Raw genomic sequence first — 16,638 nt, forward strand, 5'->3', positions numbered from 1 at the left:
GTACAAAAATCCGAGAAATATATTTTTGTAGCTTCGCCCCGTATGTAAACCATAGATTGTTATTAGAATATTGTTCATGTATGAAAATATATCGGCTGTTCTAAAAGTTAAATAAACGTATCATTTTCTGTTATGGATTATTTATTCACGCTACCAATGCCAATGCTGACATAGCAGACATCAGAATTGTGTTTATTTATTCCTTCATGTAGTCATGAGTTTTATGAGTGTATTCGTAGTTGTTTGCTTTAAACTAGACAACACATGGCAAGAAGCCGAAATTACGATACAAGGGAAAATACACTGAACGAATAATTTTGATCTATAACATCATGTAAATACAAAATCAATATAAACTGTTATCACAGAGATATGTCTCGCCTTTTTGTAATTTTGATTATGCAAATGTTGAAATCAAAATATCAATACTTTAACATCTTACACAAGTTATGCAAATATTCAAAGTCAATGAACTATGACTGAGTTACATGGCTAAACAATCTCCATGTAAATGAGATGTGCCAATGCTAATACAACTGCATACCAAATACCATTGACTTATTATATGTCGTTCCCAAACCTAAATACAAACATTAACTTGTAAACTATGTAAAAGTTTCAAAGTCAATGAATCATGAAGAGGGGATGGGGCTATACAATCTCCATGGAAACAATACTTGCAAATGCAAATAAATTTGCATACCAAATATCATTGACTTACCATTAGAAGTTCATCTTAAACTGATCTAACCACAAACTAATAGTAATACATCTACACTAAGATAAGTTTCAAAGCCATTAGACTGTGACTGAGGGGCGAGACCAAATATTTTCCAGGGAAAAGAGATGTTCAAATGCGTATACAACTGAATACTAATTAGCATTGGCCTATCACTAATGGTTCCCCTTCAACTGACCTAATCACACGAACTAATACATGATAACTTAGAAAAAATTTCAAAGTCAATAACCATGACTAAGGGTGCGGAGCCAAATTATCTCCATGGAAATGAGATATGCCAATACTTATACAGCTGCATAACAAATATCATTGACCTACCACTTGTGGTTCCTCATAAACTGACCTAATCACAAACTAAATCAGTTTAATATATATAAAATAAGAAAAGGTTTTCGAAGTCAATTAACCATGACTGAGGGGACAGGGCCAAATAATCTCCATGGAAATGAGATGTGTCAATGCTTATACAACAGCATACCAAATATGATTGACCTACCACTTGTGGTTCACCATAAACTAGACCTAATCACAAACTAATACATTGTTGACGCCATCGCCGCCGCCGACGCCGGAAACAGCATACCTATGTCTGGCTTTTTGACTCCGTCAAGGCGAGACAAAAATAAGGTGTGACATTATATGTTATATGTTATATGTTAAAAAGACATTCCAGGGAATACCAAAATTCAGGCAATTTTTTTTCCCAACATTTATTAAAACCTTAAACATATCAAAGTGTCATCAATAACAAAAAAAAAAAAAGCCTTTGTATTACAATTACTAAATGAATAATTTTAACAATAATGTTCTTAAAATCACAGATACTCATCGGAACCCATTCTATAGGAGAACGACCATTCATCTTCATAAAAGAGGGTATGGGTTTTTCCAAAAAAAAGAACATTCTCATCACCAGTTGGGTTGAGATATAAAAAAAAAGTGTGGTAAAGCAGAGGACAAAAAAAAATATTGCGAATTAAGATTAAATCAAAAAAAGGATTTGATTGATATATAACATCAAATACTTTTTTTAAATCTATCAAATAGATAATCAATAAATGACACTTACTAAACAAATATTATCTGACATATTTTCCCTTAATGTAAATAATCTTTTATTATATTATTACAAACGACTTTTTTTGTTTGAAAACTATTTATATTTTCAAGCTAATATGCCTCTGATCAATCACGTGAGAACTAGTTTTCAAACGATGAATTACTAGACACTATTTTACCACCAATCGTCAACATTGTATGCGACCGATGTCTCTGTTTCATCATTGACTGATAATAATTGGTTGGTTAAATTATCAGATAGACAATTATATCTTGCATTGGTTTCATCCTTTTCAAACTGCTCTAATTCTGTACTAATACCAGACTCTTCATCCGAATCCCACTCTTCCCATGTGTCTTTTGTCGGTTGAGGTTTTAACCACCAAGATTGTTCATCCTCTCGTTTGCTTTCAATTTCTTTGCATTTTTCTAAACAAATTTCTCCTTTCTTATTTGTAATACTTGGAGAATCCAAGCTATCACAAGCTCGTCTGTCATATAAACAAGTTTCTCCTTTTTCATTTGAAAATTCAGGAAAACCCAAGCTAATGCCAGTATCTCTGTAATCATCATGGTCTGTCCAAGTACCAACCCGCAACACTTCATTTAAACCGTTGTTGTTTATAGCTGCCTCAATATATTTACCGAGACAATTGTACCGAAAGCTTGCTATTGTGCGGTTAATATGTCCATGATCTGTTTCAATAATGTAATTTTTCACTTTCGCTTTTACTGTTTTTGTTTTAGTATCGTTATGCTGATCTTCATAATATTTATTCTCAGTGAAAGAAAGACTGGAATGAACAATGTCACCAATGAGCAGTTGAAAATCAATAGGATGTCCTCGCTTACTCAATTTTCTTTCACATTGAATCTGCATTTTTACATTAACTTTATCTAACTTAAGAAGAGCACGCTGTTTTTGTTTTTGTTTTTTAACATAATCTAATCTCCTCAACATCTTGTTTTTGAGAAAAAATACAAAGCAATCCTCATCTGGAGTCTTTGAGCGAGATCTTTTTTTATCTCGTTTTTTATGGCTATCCTCATCTGGAGTTTTTGAGCGTGATCCTTTTTTATCTTGGTTTTTATGTCTATCCTCATCTAGAGTTTTTAAGCGTGATCCTTTTTTATCTTGCTTTTTATGTCTATCCTCATCATTCTTTCCTTTAAAAGAAATTTCTTTTCTGCCATTATTGAACAGTTTCTTTATGACTGCGTCCCTTTGAATTCTTTCATTGATACACTAAAACCACATAGATAAATATATATTTTAACATAATAAGTCTCTCCATACAAAAATTACTAGACTTTAGTATTGAGATGACTCGAAAGGACTAGCTGGTAAACACTTTTATCTGTTCACCTTTCAGATTAGCAATTGCTGTTAAATATTTGACGTTTAACCTATTGACCTTAAAATCATTATCATGTCTCTTCGTCTACAGGGGCATTGAAACACTAAGTTTCAAAGGAGTAGGTCCAGTAAGACCCCTTTTTGGCCCCAAAATATAGCAGTTTTACAAAATTGTTAAAATGTAAACTTTTAGTTATTTATTGGACAGTAGAATGCTTCTGCTACATAAATATGGGCTGTTTTTGACAATACAATGCCCATTTATCGGGTACTAGGACCATTAAGTCATGCTAAATTACTGAAATCTTCACAATTCTAGCATTTTAGTTAAATTTTAGACAGTTTTCGTGTAAAACGAAAGTGGCCGCATTCGTGTTCATCCTTAATATTGAAATGTATGATAATACATAACATATATAAGGGTTGAGGATGAACACGGATGCGGCCACTTTCATTTTTGACAAAAACCATCAGAAAAGTGACATTTTTTGGCATATTTGGTAGATTTTTCATATTTGAGCTTGAATCGGATCGTTTTTAGTGACTAAATCAGTTAAAATCTTTCACTTAAACTAATTGATTCAAATGAAATAGACACTTAAGTGATTAAAAAGTGGTCAAAATCTTTCGTCAGATGAACCTGAAATTTGAGGCCAAAATCGGTCCTTACCGGACCTACTCCTTTGTTTAATAGAAAAGGTATATCCTGAAACCAAAATGTTGACCAGTTCAGTCTATTGATACATGTAAGTCACCTTTTCTTTAAACATTTCGATTTGAAAATAGATGCATTCCTTATACTCTAATATATCAAATGGTGAAAAAACATCTTTGAGCAAAAGACAAGACGCGAACTGTGGTGTAATAACATGAGAATGATGAGCTTAATATAACACTATAAATATATTGAAAAATTTACCAATTTAAAAGAGAAGAGTAATTGTGCTCAGAAAAATTGATGGGACCTTGAACTTCCTGATTCCAAAATCAAAGGAGGTTCTCATTGCCATTAAAGCGGGAGGTTTGGCATGCCACAAAACCAGGTTCCACCCACCATTATTTTTTTCTTGAAATGTCCAATACCAAGTCAGGAAAATGGTAATTGTTATATTATAGTTCGTTAATGTGTGTGTTACATTTTTATGTTGTGTTTCTGTTGTGTCGAAGTTCTCTTATATTTGATGCGTTTCCCTCGGTTTTAGTTTGTTTTTTTCTAAATCAATTTACGAATTTCAACTGTCATACAATTGAGAAGTTGAGCTAGCTTTATAACCATGAGTAATCAAATATTTTCTACATACGGAAATGCATGTACCAAGTCTGCAATATGACATTTGTTTTCCATTCGTTTAATGTGTTTGGGCTTTCGTTTTTGCCTTTTCATAAAGGACTTTCAAATTTGATTTTACCTCAGAGTTCGATATATTTGTTATTTCACTTTTTTTTTTAAATTTACGAAAACTGATATGTTGAGGAGCTGACTCCTTTCGAACGACATGATTACAATTGGATTAAATGCAGGTCAAACTTATTGTTATGGCCCGACAATGACTTATCATTTGGTCTTGCTTGGTAACTGTCTCATTGGCAATCATATCACATCTTCTTATTTGTATATATTAACCAAAGGTTTCCTTCTGTTAAACTATTATATATTTCAAAAACAGCTGGTTAATAGCGTGTATCAAGTGTATTTTTGTTTTGTTTTAGAACACACAGAGCTAAATCATGTTTAATTAATTATGTGTATGGACAAAACAGCACATACTTTCAAAGTTATTTTAGGAGTATTTTGTTCGGGGCAGCAGAAATAAAAAGGCACAAAACTACAATTTGTTTCCGGGAAAAGGTAAAAGACTACGACTTTTTTAAACAACATTGCAACAAACATTTAATTATATTTTTGTAAAAGGTACAATATAAGCTATACATGCTGACAAAGTAAAAAGAAGTTCTATGGATTTTAATTTACACCCTTCCCCACCCTTTTCCCATCCCCATTTAATATCTTAATAATTAAATAGTTGTATTGCTACCTCAATTTCTTTCAGTTTAGTATTCAGCATAAGTACAGCACGCTGAATTGCTTCTGTTGAACCTATTATATTAAATGTCACAACCTAAAAATAAATGATTAAGATTTTAAAAAATTATATTGAATTATAAGGTGAGCTAAAAAAATCATAGGTCACTTACTGCACCTGGAAATGATTTAACATTTAATGAGTAATAAACATTTATCACTATCATTTCAATAGTGCTCGTTTACATGGTAGCTGTCTAGAGGGAGAAATATCCACTTCATCCAGAAATATTAATGCGAAAGAAATACAAACACTCTTTGCTATTACTCATCAATGTTGTGTGTTTAGTGAGCAAGTATCAAAATGCTTTCGGTTTTATCTAACCAGGGATCTTAAAAACAACCTTCTCTCTGGAGAGGAGCATGCTATCCTTAAAGAACAATGAGACATAACTGTAATGACTTCCACACTAAGAAAATGTACATGTATGTACAAAGTCCGCAATATGACAGTTGTTATTCACTCGTTTGATGTGTTTGAGCTTTTGATTTTGCCATTTGATTAAGGACATTTCTCGGAGTTCAATATTTTTGTGATTTTAGTAATAGCACTATAAGACAAAAGAGATGATTTCAGCTTCCCAAGTATGACCTTTTCAATTTTAAACCAAGAGTTCCAAACGGTGAAGTTGAAATCATCACTATATGTTACGGACGCCATCATGAGTTGGATGACCGTTATGGAATATCTGTTATATAGATGATATCGGATATGTTCCTTATGTCGTAACAACAATCCTATTCTCCTTTCACGAATGTGACCTATCGAATTAGACATTTTACCACTATTCGTGACATGTATACCTATTGTGTCTGTTTATTTGTTCACGCATTAATATCATTATCATTAAATTTGATTCGACTGTCATACAAAAAAGAGGTTTACCTCTATAAAACCAGATTCAATCTACCATTTTCAACATTTGAAAATGCCTGGAGCAAGTCAAGAATATAACAGCTGTTTTCCATCCGTTTGATGTGTTTTATCATTTGAATTTGCCATTTGATTAAGGACTTTCAGTTTAGAGGTTTCCTCGGAGTTCAATATTTTTGTGATTTAAGGTAGATCACAAGTATATATTTTTTGAGACAGAATTTTTTCATAATTTCCCAAAATGAAGATTTTATTATGCTCCTTTCACAAATTTAATAAAAAGTATGGGTCACCGTGCTATTTTTCAAGCTATGGGTCGTTGAAAATTGCCAAAATTTGGTTAGTTTGTTCATGAAAAAACACATTAGTGTGCATAAAAAAAAATTCTATGAGATAGAATTTTGAAATAAATTGTAAGAAAGGTTTCATAATAGGTTTTAAATAAATAAAACGAAAACATGGTGTCACCGAACTTGTTTTCTTGCTACAAGTAAAAATAAAAAATTTCCCTATTAGCCCAGTATAAATTTTGTACTAAAAGAGTTATTTCCCCTTAAATGGCTCATTTGAAAAAAATTATTTTATACCAAAAATATTGATATTTGTTAAAATATTTTGAATAATACGATTAATTAACAATTTGTCTTCAAATAGAAGAAAACAGTCGAACCATTGAATTGCAAATCTGTCTCCAAATTTGCAGATTTAGGCAAATAATTAGACCGATTTTGTACTGCGATTGTGCAATCCAAGATGGCGGTAAACCATGAATCTACCTTAAGTAAAAACACTTTATTACTATGAATGTTATAAAATAATCTTACAGCATTGTCCTCTTTGCTTTGGTTTTCAATTTTCTTCACTGAGGACTTATCGATCACTTCTTTAATTGCATTTCCATTTTTTCCAATTACTCTACCTAAAATAAGATAAAATCAAAGCTAAGACTTTTAAAGCAGCTGTAATGTGTAAAGAAGTGTTGACTACTGGGATGGTGATACCTTCGGGGACGAAACGTCAACCAGCAGTGGCATCGACCCAGTGGTGTAAATAGTTATCAAAGGTACCAGGATTATAATTAAGTACGCCAGACGCGCCCACATTGCTCAATTATAATTGCTTTGGTATATATAGCTCATATTTTTGTAGCATTGATATATTCGTGTAACAGACATACAATTCTTAATTCTATTAAGCTGTTGTTGTGTACTGTCTTCAATTAGTTTTAGTAATTCGTTGTTATTCTGTGGTTAACATGTCGAGATGTAGTCTCTTATATTATTAATTTATGTATTTCTCTGTCTTGAGTGTTCTTGTATTTACTTGACTGTACTGTATTTCTGGCATGTCATGTTGTCCTGTTAGCGGTATATTTTACATTGCCATCGGAAGTTTGGCTAGCCACAACCAGGTTCATGTATGTCCTGTACCAAGTCAGGAATATAGCAGTTGTTATCTTATATTACGTTTCATTGTATGTTGCATTGTTGTTTGTTTTTTGTTGCACTTCAGTGTTATGTTGTTTCGTTTTTGTCCTCTTATATTTGATATGTTTTCCTCGGTTTTAATTTGTAACACAGATTTGTTCTCTTTCAATCTTTTTATTATTCTAAACAGCAATATACTACTGTTGCTTACATTCATACCACAAGGTTTAATGTAAAACAAGAATTTACTGTCTGATTAACAGCATTTAAATCCATTGTAAAGACATTATAGAAACTGATTGTTCACCAAAAAATATGAAAATAAGAAGTTTTTTCTGCCTGTTGTGCTAAATAGTTTCCTCAGTTTAGGAGACAAACCAACTTTTTATTTTACATGGCCTAAACCTTTTTTTTATTTTGTTGATTCAGTTGAATAATTAATTAAAAATGCGAGTTTTGCAAAGCCAATTCAAGCGTACCTAAATTTCAAATTTGAAATCTTACATCGATGTTAGATTAACTAATGTTCATTACTGCTCCTAAAACTGTTACACAGTATAGAAATTGTATGCAAAGAGATTTCAAAATCTCAAAAGAGATATTAGTCGAGTAAGTGCTTCAATAATAGGGAAAGAGACATATTCTAGCGGCTACAAATAATGTATAGTTGGACTTGATGTTTAGTAAAGGCAAGAATAGTGTACCGATGTTAAATAGACATAAATCAATCATTCTGGATCACAAACCAAAACCAAGGAAAACATATCAGCCATAAGAGAACGATCAACGTAACAACAGAAACAGTGAACAAATAATCGCCAACATACATAGAAACTGATTATCTGAAAACAATTGGCATACTCCTGATTAGGTACATCTTAAAAAAATTGGTGCGTTGAACCCCATTGTATGGCTAGCCAAACCTCCCACTTATTTCCCGCAATGTTGAAAATTATGTTGCTTAAAAGACAACATATATATGTGACAGGAATATAGTACAAATAAACGAAAGAACATGTAAAGGACAGACAAATACATATTTAAATACTACAACAGTCCATTTACAAATAATTCATAACCTTGTGGACATTAAGACAACAATGCCTTTGAGTCCGGCAAGTTATTTGAAGGGTTTAAATAGGATATTGGCCAATTTGCACAATGATTATAATTGTCAAAATTGAGAATAGAAATGGGGAATATGTCAAAGAGAAAACAATCCGATCAAAGAGCAAACAACCGCCGAAGGCCACCAATGGGTCTTCAACGAAGCGAAAAACTCCCGCACCCGGAGTCGTACTTCAGCTGGCCCCTAAACGAAAATGCATTCTAGTTCAGTGATAATGGAAGTCATACTAAACTCCGACATATACACAAGAACCTAAAATTAAAAATCATACAAGACTAACAAAGGTCAGAGGCTCCTGACTTGGGACAGGCGCAAACATGCAGCGGGATTAAACATGTTTCTTTTTAGATCTCAACCCTCCACTGTACCTCTAGCCAATGTAGAAAAACAAACACGCACCAGGGGGTCACAACAATACGCACAGTAAAACTCAGTTCAAAATAAGTCCGAGTCCGGTGTCAGAATCAGGTTGCATATAAAAAAAATATATACATTTAGTATTGGCAAGAAAATTAAAAATGAATAAATGGAGAAAGTGTGTATGGACAACAGTTGTCCCTGCTTGTAAATATGCATGAGTCAACTTCTCCTTACAAATGCAGGATTCATGTATTAATGATCGTTTAATTTTTAATTATAATGATTGTGTATACGTTTCATAACATTTGGTTGAGGCAATAACTCAAGAACAGTAAAATATTGAAAAAAAACGTTTTTAATCACTTCTTGTGTCCGAAGCGCTTTTCTGGATTCAACTTCATCAGGAACGCTCAAAGTTAAACATTTGAAATCCAAAGATGTATAAGTACCGAAACCGTTGAAGAGCTGTTGGTCAAAAATACCTAAACTAAATAGCCAAATCCATCTAAAGCCAACTTTGCCTGAGGGAGTTGAAATCTTTGTTTCTCAATAATTTCAAAATTTATAAACGAACAATTTTAGTAAAGTTTGTTAAATCATATCAGTACCGAAGCTGACGATACCCTCGGGGACTGATAGTCCACCAGCAGAGGTATCGACCCAGTGGTGTAAAACATTGGAAACAACACGTTTAATAATTGCTTGCATCCGAAACGCTTTTCATGATTTACCTTCAACAGGAACGTTCAAAGCCAAACATAAAAGTGACGCCACATAATTTCAAACCTGGTCGTTGTTTTGTGGTAATAAGCAGTGTGTATAAGTTTTATGAAATAAGGTTGAAACCTAATAAAAGTGAACGGAAACAAAATAATTCAGCAATTGTTATGCTAATAAAGGGGCATATCTCATGAGCAGTAGAAGTGACGCCACCCAGTTTCGAACTCGATCTGTCTTATGTGTTAGTAAGTGTTGTGTAAAATTTTATAACATTGGTTGAGGCAAACTAATTTTGGGAATGGAGGTGACGTACAGATAAGCAAGGGTAATTTTTACCGAATGGGAGAGCATGAAAAAAGAAAAGAACCATGAACTCTTAATCAGACACCATCATAAACTCATAAGACATCATAAACTCATAAAACATCATGACCACCACCATCCTTTAAACTTTTTGCTGTCAACATCATTTAGAATATGATTCAGACTGAGAAATCAATACTCAGAATAGTTGTTTCCAGCAAAAAGTTTTGTCTACTAGTGCTTTTTTTTGTAAAGTTTTATGCCTTCATATTTTGATATTTTCATCAATATTGAAACAGGTTGACGACTTCACTCTAAAATCTATGACAAACACGATGATTTCAATTTTCCAACTATCAATTTCCCATTTATCAGCAGTAACATACCCTCGGCTCCGTCGTATTGTGTTTACATATCTCAATTGTTACGTTAACCTCCTGCATGTTCACACTATACTGACTTTATATGCAGTGGACCTCTACTCAGAAACCACTCGGACATTGTTATGAGGAGGAAAGATTAAAAATGAAGTAGATTTCATGATCATTATCACGCATTGGTTGATCTATAAATTGTGTACGTATCTAAACTAACTGATGGCATGTTTACCTCGTATTAGGTTTAACATATATGTCGTCTGTCTGCTACTAATATGTACCGAACGTGGTCTATTCCCGAATATTACTCTTATACCTTGTGTGTATATACATTGCTATACGACGTGTTTCGGTATTTTGTTCAACATTCATGTATTTATTTTGGATGTTTCTGTTATGGTTCAAGTTGGATAATAATGTTATATCTTATTGTTTGTAGTCCATATAATTATAAAATAGCCTTTCAATACTATCATGGTCATGTAAAATTGTTTGGAATGGTATCCAGGGGAAACAATTATATACTTCAAGATTGCATGTGTGTTTCATGCGTCACTGTTCGTGTTGCATGTGATGTCTGTCCTTGATGGAAGATGTTCGCTGTTGTTTTGCGGTTTGCATGTTGTGTCTACTATTACATTATTTGTGTTTGCGTTTCTCTACGGTGAGTGTTTGTGCTGTATCTAACATTGCCATTTTAAGCGAAAGCATTGGCTAGCCATTTAACCAGGTTCAACCCACCATTTGTTTCTTCAAATGTACTCTACCAAGTTAGGAATATGGAAGTTGTGTTCAAATCGTTCGTTTCTATGTATGTATGTTTGTTTTTGTTGCATTTTAGTGTTCCTGTTGTTTCTTTGTTTTCCTCTTTTAGTTATATTTCCCTCGGTTTTAAATTGTAACCCAAATATTTTTTGTTTATCTCAATCGATTTATGATTTTGAACACTGGTATACCAAGGTTGCATTTATTCATGATCCAGGAAAACGATATACGACGTGTGAATCGACATGATACACCTAACATTGGAATTGTCTCTTAACTTTCATATCGATGACAATTAAAACTATTACTAGCGTTAAAATCACATGTTGAACAGTTACTTATAAATCATTACCTGCTAAATGATTTGGCACTGTGTAAGTCTTTTGCTTAAATTCCAATACACATCTAGCTTCGTTTACAGCCCTTTGTGACTAAAAAAAACTTACAACATATAGATCCTTATCATTACTGAAAAGTTTCATGGGATTATCTTTATAAGGTAATTAATCATATATGACAAACAATTTGGCGAGAAAAAGATTTAAAATTATCACTTCAGTAGTCATCATGTATATGTATGCACAAGTGTTCACAAGATATAAGACGTTTTCTCTAGATTCGTATAAAAAATTAGTGCATTGCAAGAATCAGCGATTTATACAGTGTAATGTTACATGGTTTTTTATACAACTGCAAAACTTTTGCAGCCCTATAATTGTATGGTGATGTCGTCATCATTCTCATCAGAAATGCATATTTAGATTTTTTTATTTTGAGTATGGTTTTAGAATTGGTTCAAAAGGTCAAAAAATAAACTCAAATAAAGGAAACAGAAGAATACCCCTGTTCAAAAGTCATAAATCGACAGAGAAAGGGAACAAATCAAGGTAAACAATTAAAAACCGAGGGAAACACGTCCACTATAAGAGGAAAACAACAGAACAACAGAAACACTGAAGTGTAACAAAACAAACGTCGATGCAACATACAAACTAGACTTGCTACATGTCCCTTCCTAATTATTATTATTTTTCAATTTTGCCCCTTTAATAATTTTACTGCTATAACTAGGAGATTACAATTATACTGACATCTGCAGGAGGAAGGCCTTTCTCCAAGGGCAATCAGTAGGCTGGCACTTATCAGTAAACATATAAATTAGTAAGAGAGAAATATTAGAAAGGGAATTGTAGCAAGTCTACATACAACCATACAAACCGAAATGTTTTACATCTGCCATATTCCTGACTCGGTATACGTACAATACATTTTTTAGAAAAAAGGGTGTGTTGAACCTGGTTGTATGGCCAGCCAAACTTCCCGCTTATATTTTAAAGTTAACAAAATATTGCTAAAATGACACTTCTATGTGACAGAAATACAGCAGAAACAAACACAAAAACACTCAGCACAGAAAACACACAAACAAACAACACATAAGTCGCTACAACATGTAAACAGCAGAAAAACAACAAACACCTTTCACAAGACATCACAAACAGTGAAGTATTAGTTTTATTTTAACAGAAATAGAATTCATTGTTCTTTGTTTTCATGTTGAATTAAAACATTTATATAGAGTTTTGATAGTAGACCCAATTTTCAAGTTGGTCAAAATCGGATTTTTAAAACAAATTGAATATATGGGTTGCTTTGATATGCCAAATCTTTTCTAATATGAAAATTAATCCTTTGTTTGATTTCATCAAAACTTTTTTTTTTGAAAGAAAACTTAACTAGCGCACAAAGAACCGTGAAGATGGGGTGAAGCTTAGTAGACAGAGTGACCTTGCAAGACAGTTATATACACCTAGCAATCATTCTACAATAGCGAACATAACTTTTAGAAAGGAATACCGGTATCACTTGAAGTTTCTTCGAAACAGACCATACAGGAAAACATTGACCAATAACAATTGAATTAAGGTCAGATTAACCCTATAACAAGACAAACATGTACACTTATTAATCAAACCCATACACAAATATAATAATTAGCCTATTGCTAAAATATCTTTAAAATATATCAAACTTAGATGACCCAATAAATGTTAAAAGAAACAAATTGAGGCTGATTTAATACTTTACAAGTCAAGTGTTCATTGGTCAAAGACGTTTTGGATTATACCAAAACGTCTTTGACCATTGAACACTTGACTTGTAAAGTATTAAATCAGATATTGAAATACAAATGCAGTTATCTACCTCACCAATTACTGTAAATCTGTATCCATCTTGTTGTTTTTCATTTCTAACAGACCGCACTCCTTTAATTTTTCTTGATTTTTTTATGTTCGAGCCATCCCTACCGATGGCCAGTCCCATCAACTTAAAGGGGACCATGAATGTTTCTGTATAATCAGGCTACAAAAAAAATCATCAGATATCTCTTACTGCAACTTTAAGTGCATTCATTAATACTGTAAAATGGTGTTATTCTCTGTTCTGCCTTACTTGAATTCACATCATAAGACATCAATTAAATCTGAACTAATTATATATAGAGAGAGATAAAGTTCCGCAGTCCCCCAAGATGCACCTGTTCATGCATGATTTGTTATCGAAAACTTTTCGCAAAATATATTACAGACATGTAGATTTCGGACAGACGCGTAACGTTTACGTGAAAACGCCTGGGCATGCACATAAAATTTGGATAAAAATATGTTTTACTCTAAAAAAAAATCTGATTAAAAGCACATGAGCTTTGTAATGCTTTCTTCAATAATTTGTACACAAATGTTGTAATTGAAGACAACAGTAAAGACTTGTACTCATTATAATCAAGATTCAAATGGCATGATGTTCTAGTGTTTATTGTTTACAAAAAGACCTAAACAACCTTTAAATTCGAATAAAAACTCGTGTTAATTAACTAAAACCGTACCCAACCCAGAATGTGTATTTGAATTGGTCCATTTTTATAGGTTTTTTTTTAACAAATATCTTTATTTATAAACTTGTTTTAGGAAATCCTTGTTAGCACTGCGTGCAATAATTCTCTTTCTATCAAGTACCGAATTGCCAAATATGAGCATACAGGGGGAAAGGCTATGGATTTATGTAAAATTGCCATATGTTTAGCTTCGACTCAACAGAAGGGTACAGAATTCGTAAGCATTTTAAAATAAATGGGGAATGTGTCCATGGGACACAGCTGATGACCCCGCTTGCATATCATAACTATAAAGTTATAAAAGGACATAACTGAAGAATGGTTATAGTGACGCTACCCAAATTAGTATTTGATTTTAATTTTGTATAAATAAGTATTGTGTATAATTTTCATAGCATTTGGTTGAGGCAAACGTGAGTTAGGGAACGGAGACGAAACATTTAGCATTTTTTTTGCATTTGTAAAGAGGCATAATTCTAGGACGGTTTAAGTGACAACCCCAAAATTCAAACTTGATCTGTAATTTGTGGTTATAGGCATCATGTATAAATTTAATAGCATTTGGTTGAGGCAAACTAAAGTTATAGAACGGAAAATAACAATTCAGCAAGTTTTCCATTTGTAAAAGGCATAACTCTAGAACGGTAACAGAGACGCAACCCAAATTCAACCTTGATCTGTGTTTTGTGGTAATAAGCATTGTGTATAAGTTTCATAACATTTGGCTGAGGCAAACTAGAGATAATACCATAGGCGGATCCGGGGGGGGGGGGGGGGGGCAGCCCCCCCCCCCCTTTCGTGGGAAAAATTTGGTTGATTATATAGGGAATCATTGAAGCATGACTAGATCCCCCCCTTAGATTAGTCAGCGGGCCCCCCTTTATGAAAAGTTCTGGATCCGCCACTGAATACTTAGAATGGAAACCAATTTTGGGACGTACGGCCGTACGCACAGACGAACAAGGGTAAAACTTTAAAAATCCACAGCCTACCTTGGTATCCATGTTGGTACATGTAACACAACTGTCGGAAGGTAAATCTTGACTTGACTGTTACAGTATATATACTTATTTAAACCTTCTTTTTCTTTTCTGTAACTTCCTACAAATGAGGAGCACGTCCAATACGGATTTAAAAACAGTTTATGGGGCACTATAATGTTAATAATCAATCAATGAGGCTTATATTATACGGGTAGAAGTTGGTGAAGTAATCCATTTAAGAACATTTCACTTTAACATGCACATGTCTTACTTAAAGTTTTCATCCTCCATAACATCTATTCACATGATAAAATGTAAATTTTTTCGATTGGAACTTTACAAATAGTAGTATTGATGACTATTTAGTCAACACAACATAGCAACCACATAAGTTTTAAAATCGTCATTTAAATCAATATGTTATCAGTACTTATACTGTGTCTGATAATTAAATTGATCACGTGTGAGTCATATATTTTCAAAAAATGAAAATCAATGAAAAATAGATAATTTATATTTATTCGGTGGAACCTACATTCATTTGATCGCTATTTAACAAACTTTTCTATATACATACAGAGTTCTACATGACAAGAGTTGAAAATACGGCTACTTTCATGAGGGTCTGAATGGTGAGAGGTCTTCATTTCTATACATATTCAATATTTATAATATTCATGTAATTTTTCTGTATTTTCTTCTTTTTTTTTTTTTAAATATTTGCTTGTTTTTTTCCTCTATTCTTAATATGATTAGCACCCCATGGCATCATGTTCTTTTCTATTTGTTTGCCCTGTTTTCCTTATTCTTTTTTTCCATTATTCTATAGCATACATTCCAGATGAGCTCTGATGTAAGATTTATTTAGTTTGGTGTTACTGTGTTTATACCTCTTTAAATAAAGATCTTATTACTATCATTGTCATGTATTATATTTAAAAGCATATATAAAAAAAACATTGTATACTAATTTTATTTTTATAAATATATTAGCCTGAAATAGGCATATATTTAATGTTCGTCAATTTTTCTATAAATTTGTTAATTTTTACTTTTTCATGATTTCTGATGTAACGCCACCACTCCCCGCCCTTTTTGAAAAGTAAATAATATGGTATATATAAATATTTTAGAAAACACATTTGTAGGAAAAGGGTCTGGCGCCAACAATATTTTTCAGGAAACTGACAAATTTTGCAGAAATCTGTGAAAAATCATTCAGGTTTTTTTTACGAAAAACTTTATTATGACGACAAAATTACGTCATTAATGATGCAATTAGTGAAAATTTGAAATTTTAAAATACACTGAAACAATCAGACATTTTGACATGTATTTTAATCAAGTTTTCGATTCATTATTTTTTAGATTTTTGGGGCAAACATTATGAGTTAGTTAACCAGTGACGTATAAATTTTCTGACGTCAGATACGCGAAACAATGTATGTGTTTTTAATTTGATAAATGCTTTTGTGATTTTTGTTAAATTGTTTGTTTTAAGATTGTAACACAGAGATGACTGCTGTACCCATATTTTGACTATTTTATTTATTATGTCTGTTT

General features: G+C 32.6%; 1 protein-coding gene across 1 annotated transcript; it reads right to left on the reverse strand.

Annotated features, from left to right (window-relative positions):
* Window positions 1-1,444: 1,444 nt before the first annotated feature.
* On the reverse strand, window positions 1,445-15,140 carry LOC143056862 (uncharacterized). The gene is made up of 6 exons (XM_076230030.1): window positions 15,085-15,140; window positions 13,402-13,560; window positions 11,549-11,627; window positions 6,940-7,034; window positions 5,195-5,278; window positions 1,445-3,047 (listed from the first exon to the last, which is right to left on the reverse strand). The coding sequence occupies exons 1-6, from the start codon at window positions 15,094-15,096 to the stop codon at window positions 1,977-1,979; spliced, it is 1,500 nt and encodes a 499-aa protein (XP_076086145.1). The 5' UTR covers window positions 15,097-15,140; the 3' UTR covers window positions 1,445-1,976.
* Window positions 15,141-16,638: the final 1,498 nt, after the last annotated feature.

This window comes from Mytilus galloprovincialis, chromosome 13, assembly GCF_965363235.1.
Source record: "Mytilus galloprovincialis chromosome 13, xbMytGall1.hap1.1, whole genome shotgun sequence".
Lineage (NCBI taxonomy): Eukaryota > Metazoa > Mollusca > Bivalvia > Mytilida > Mytilidae > Mytilus > Mytilus galloprovincialis.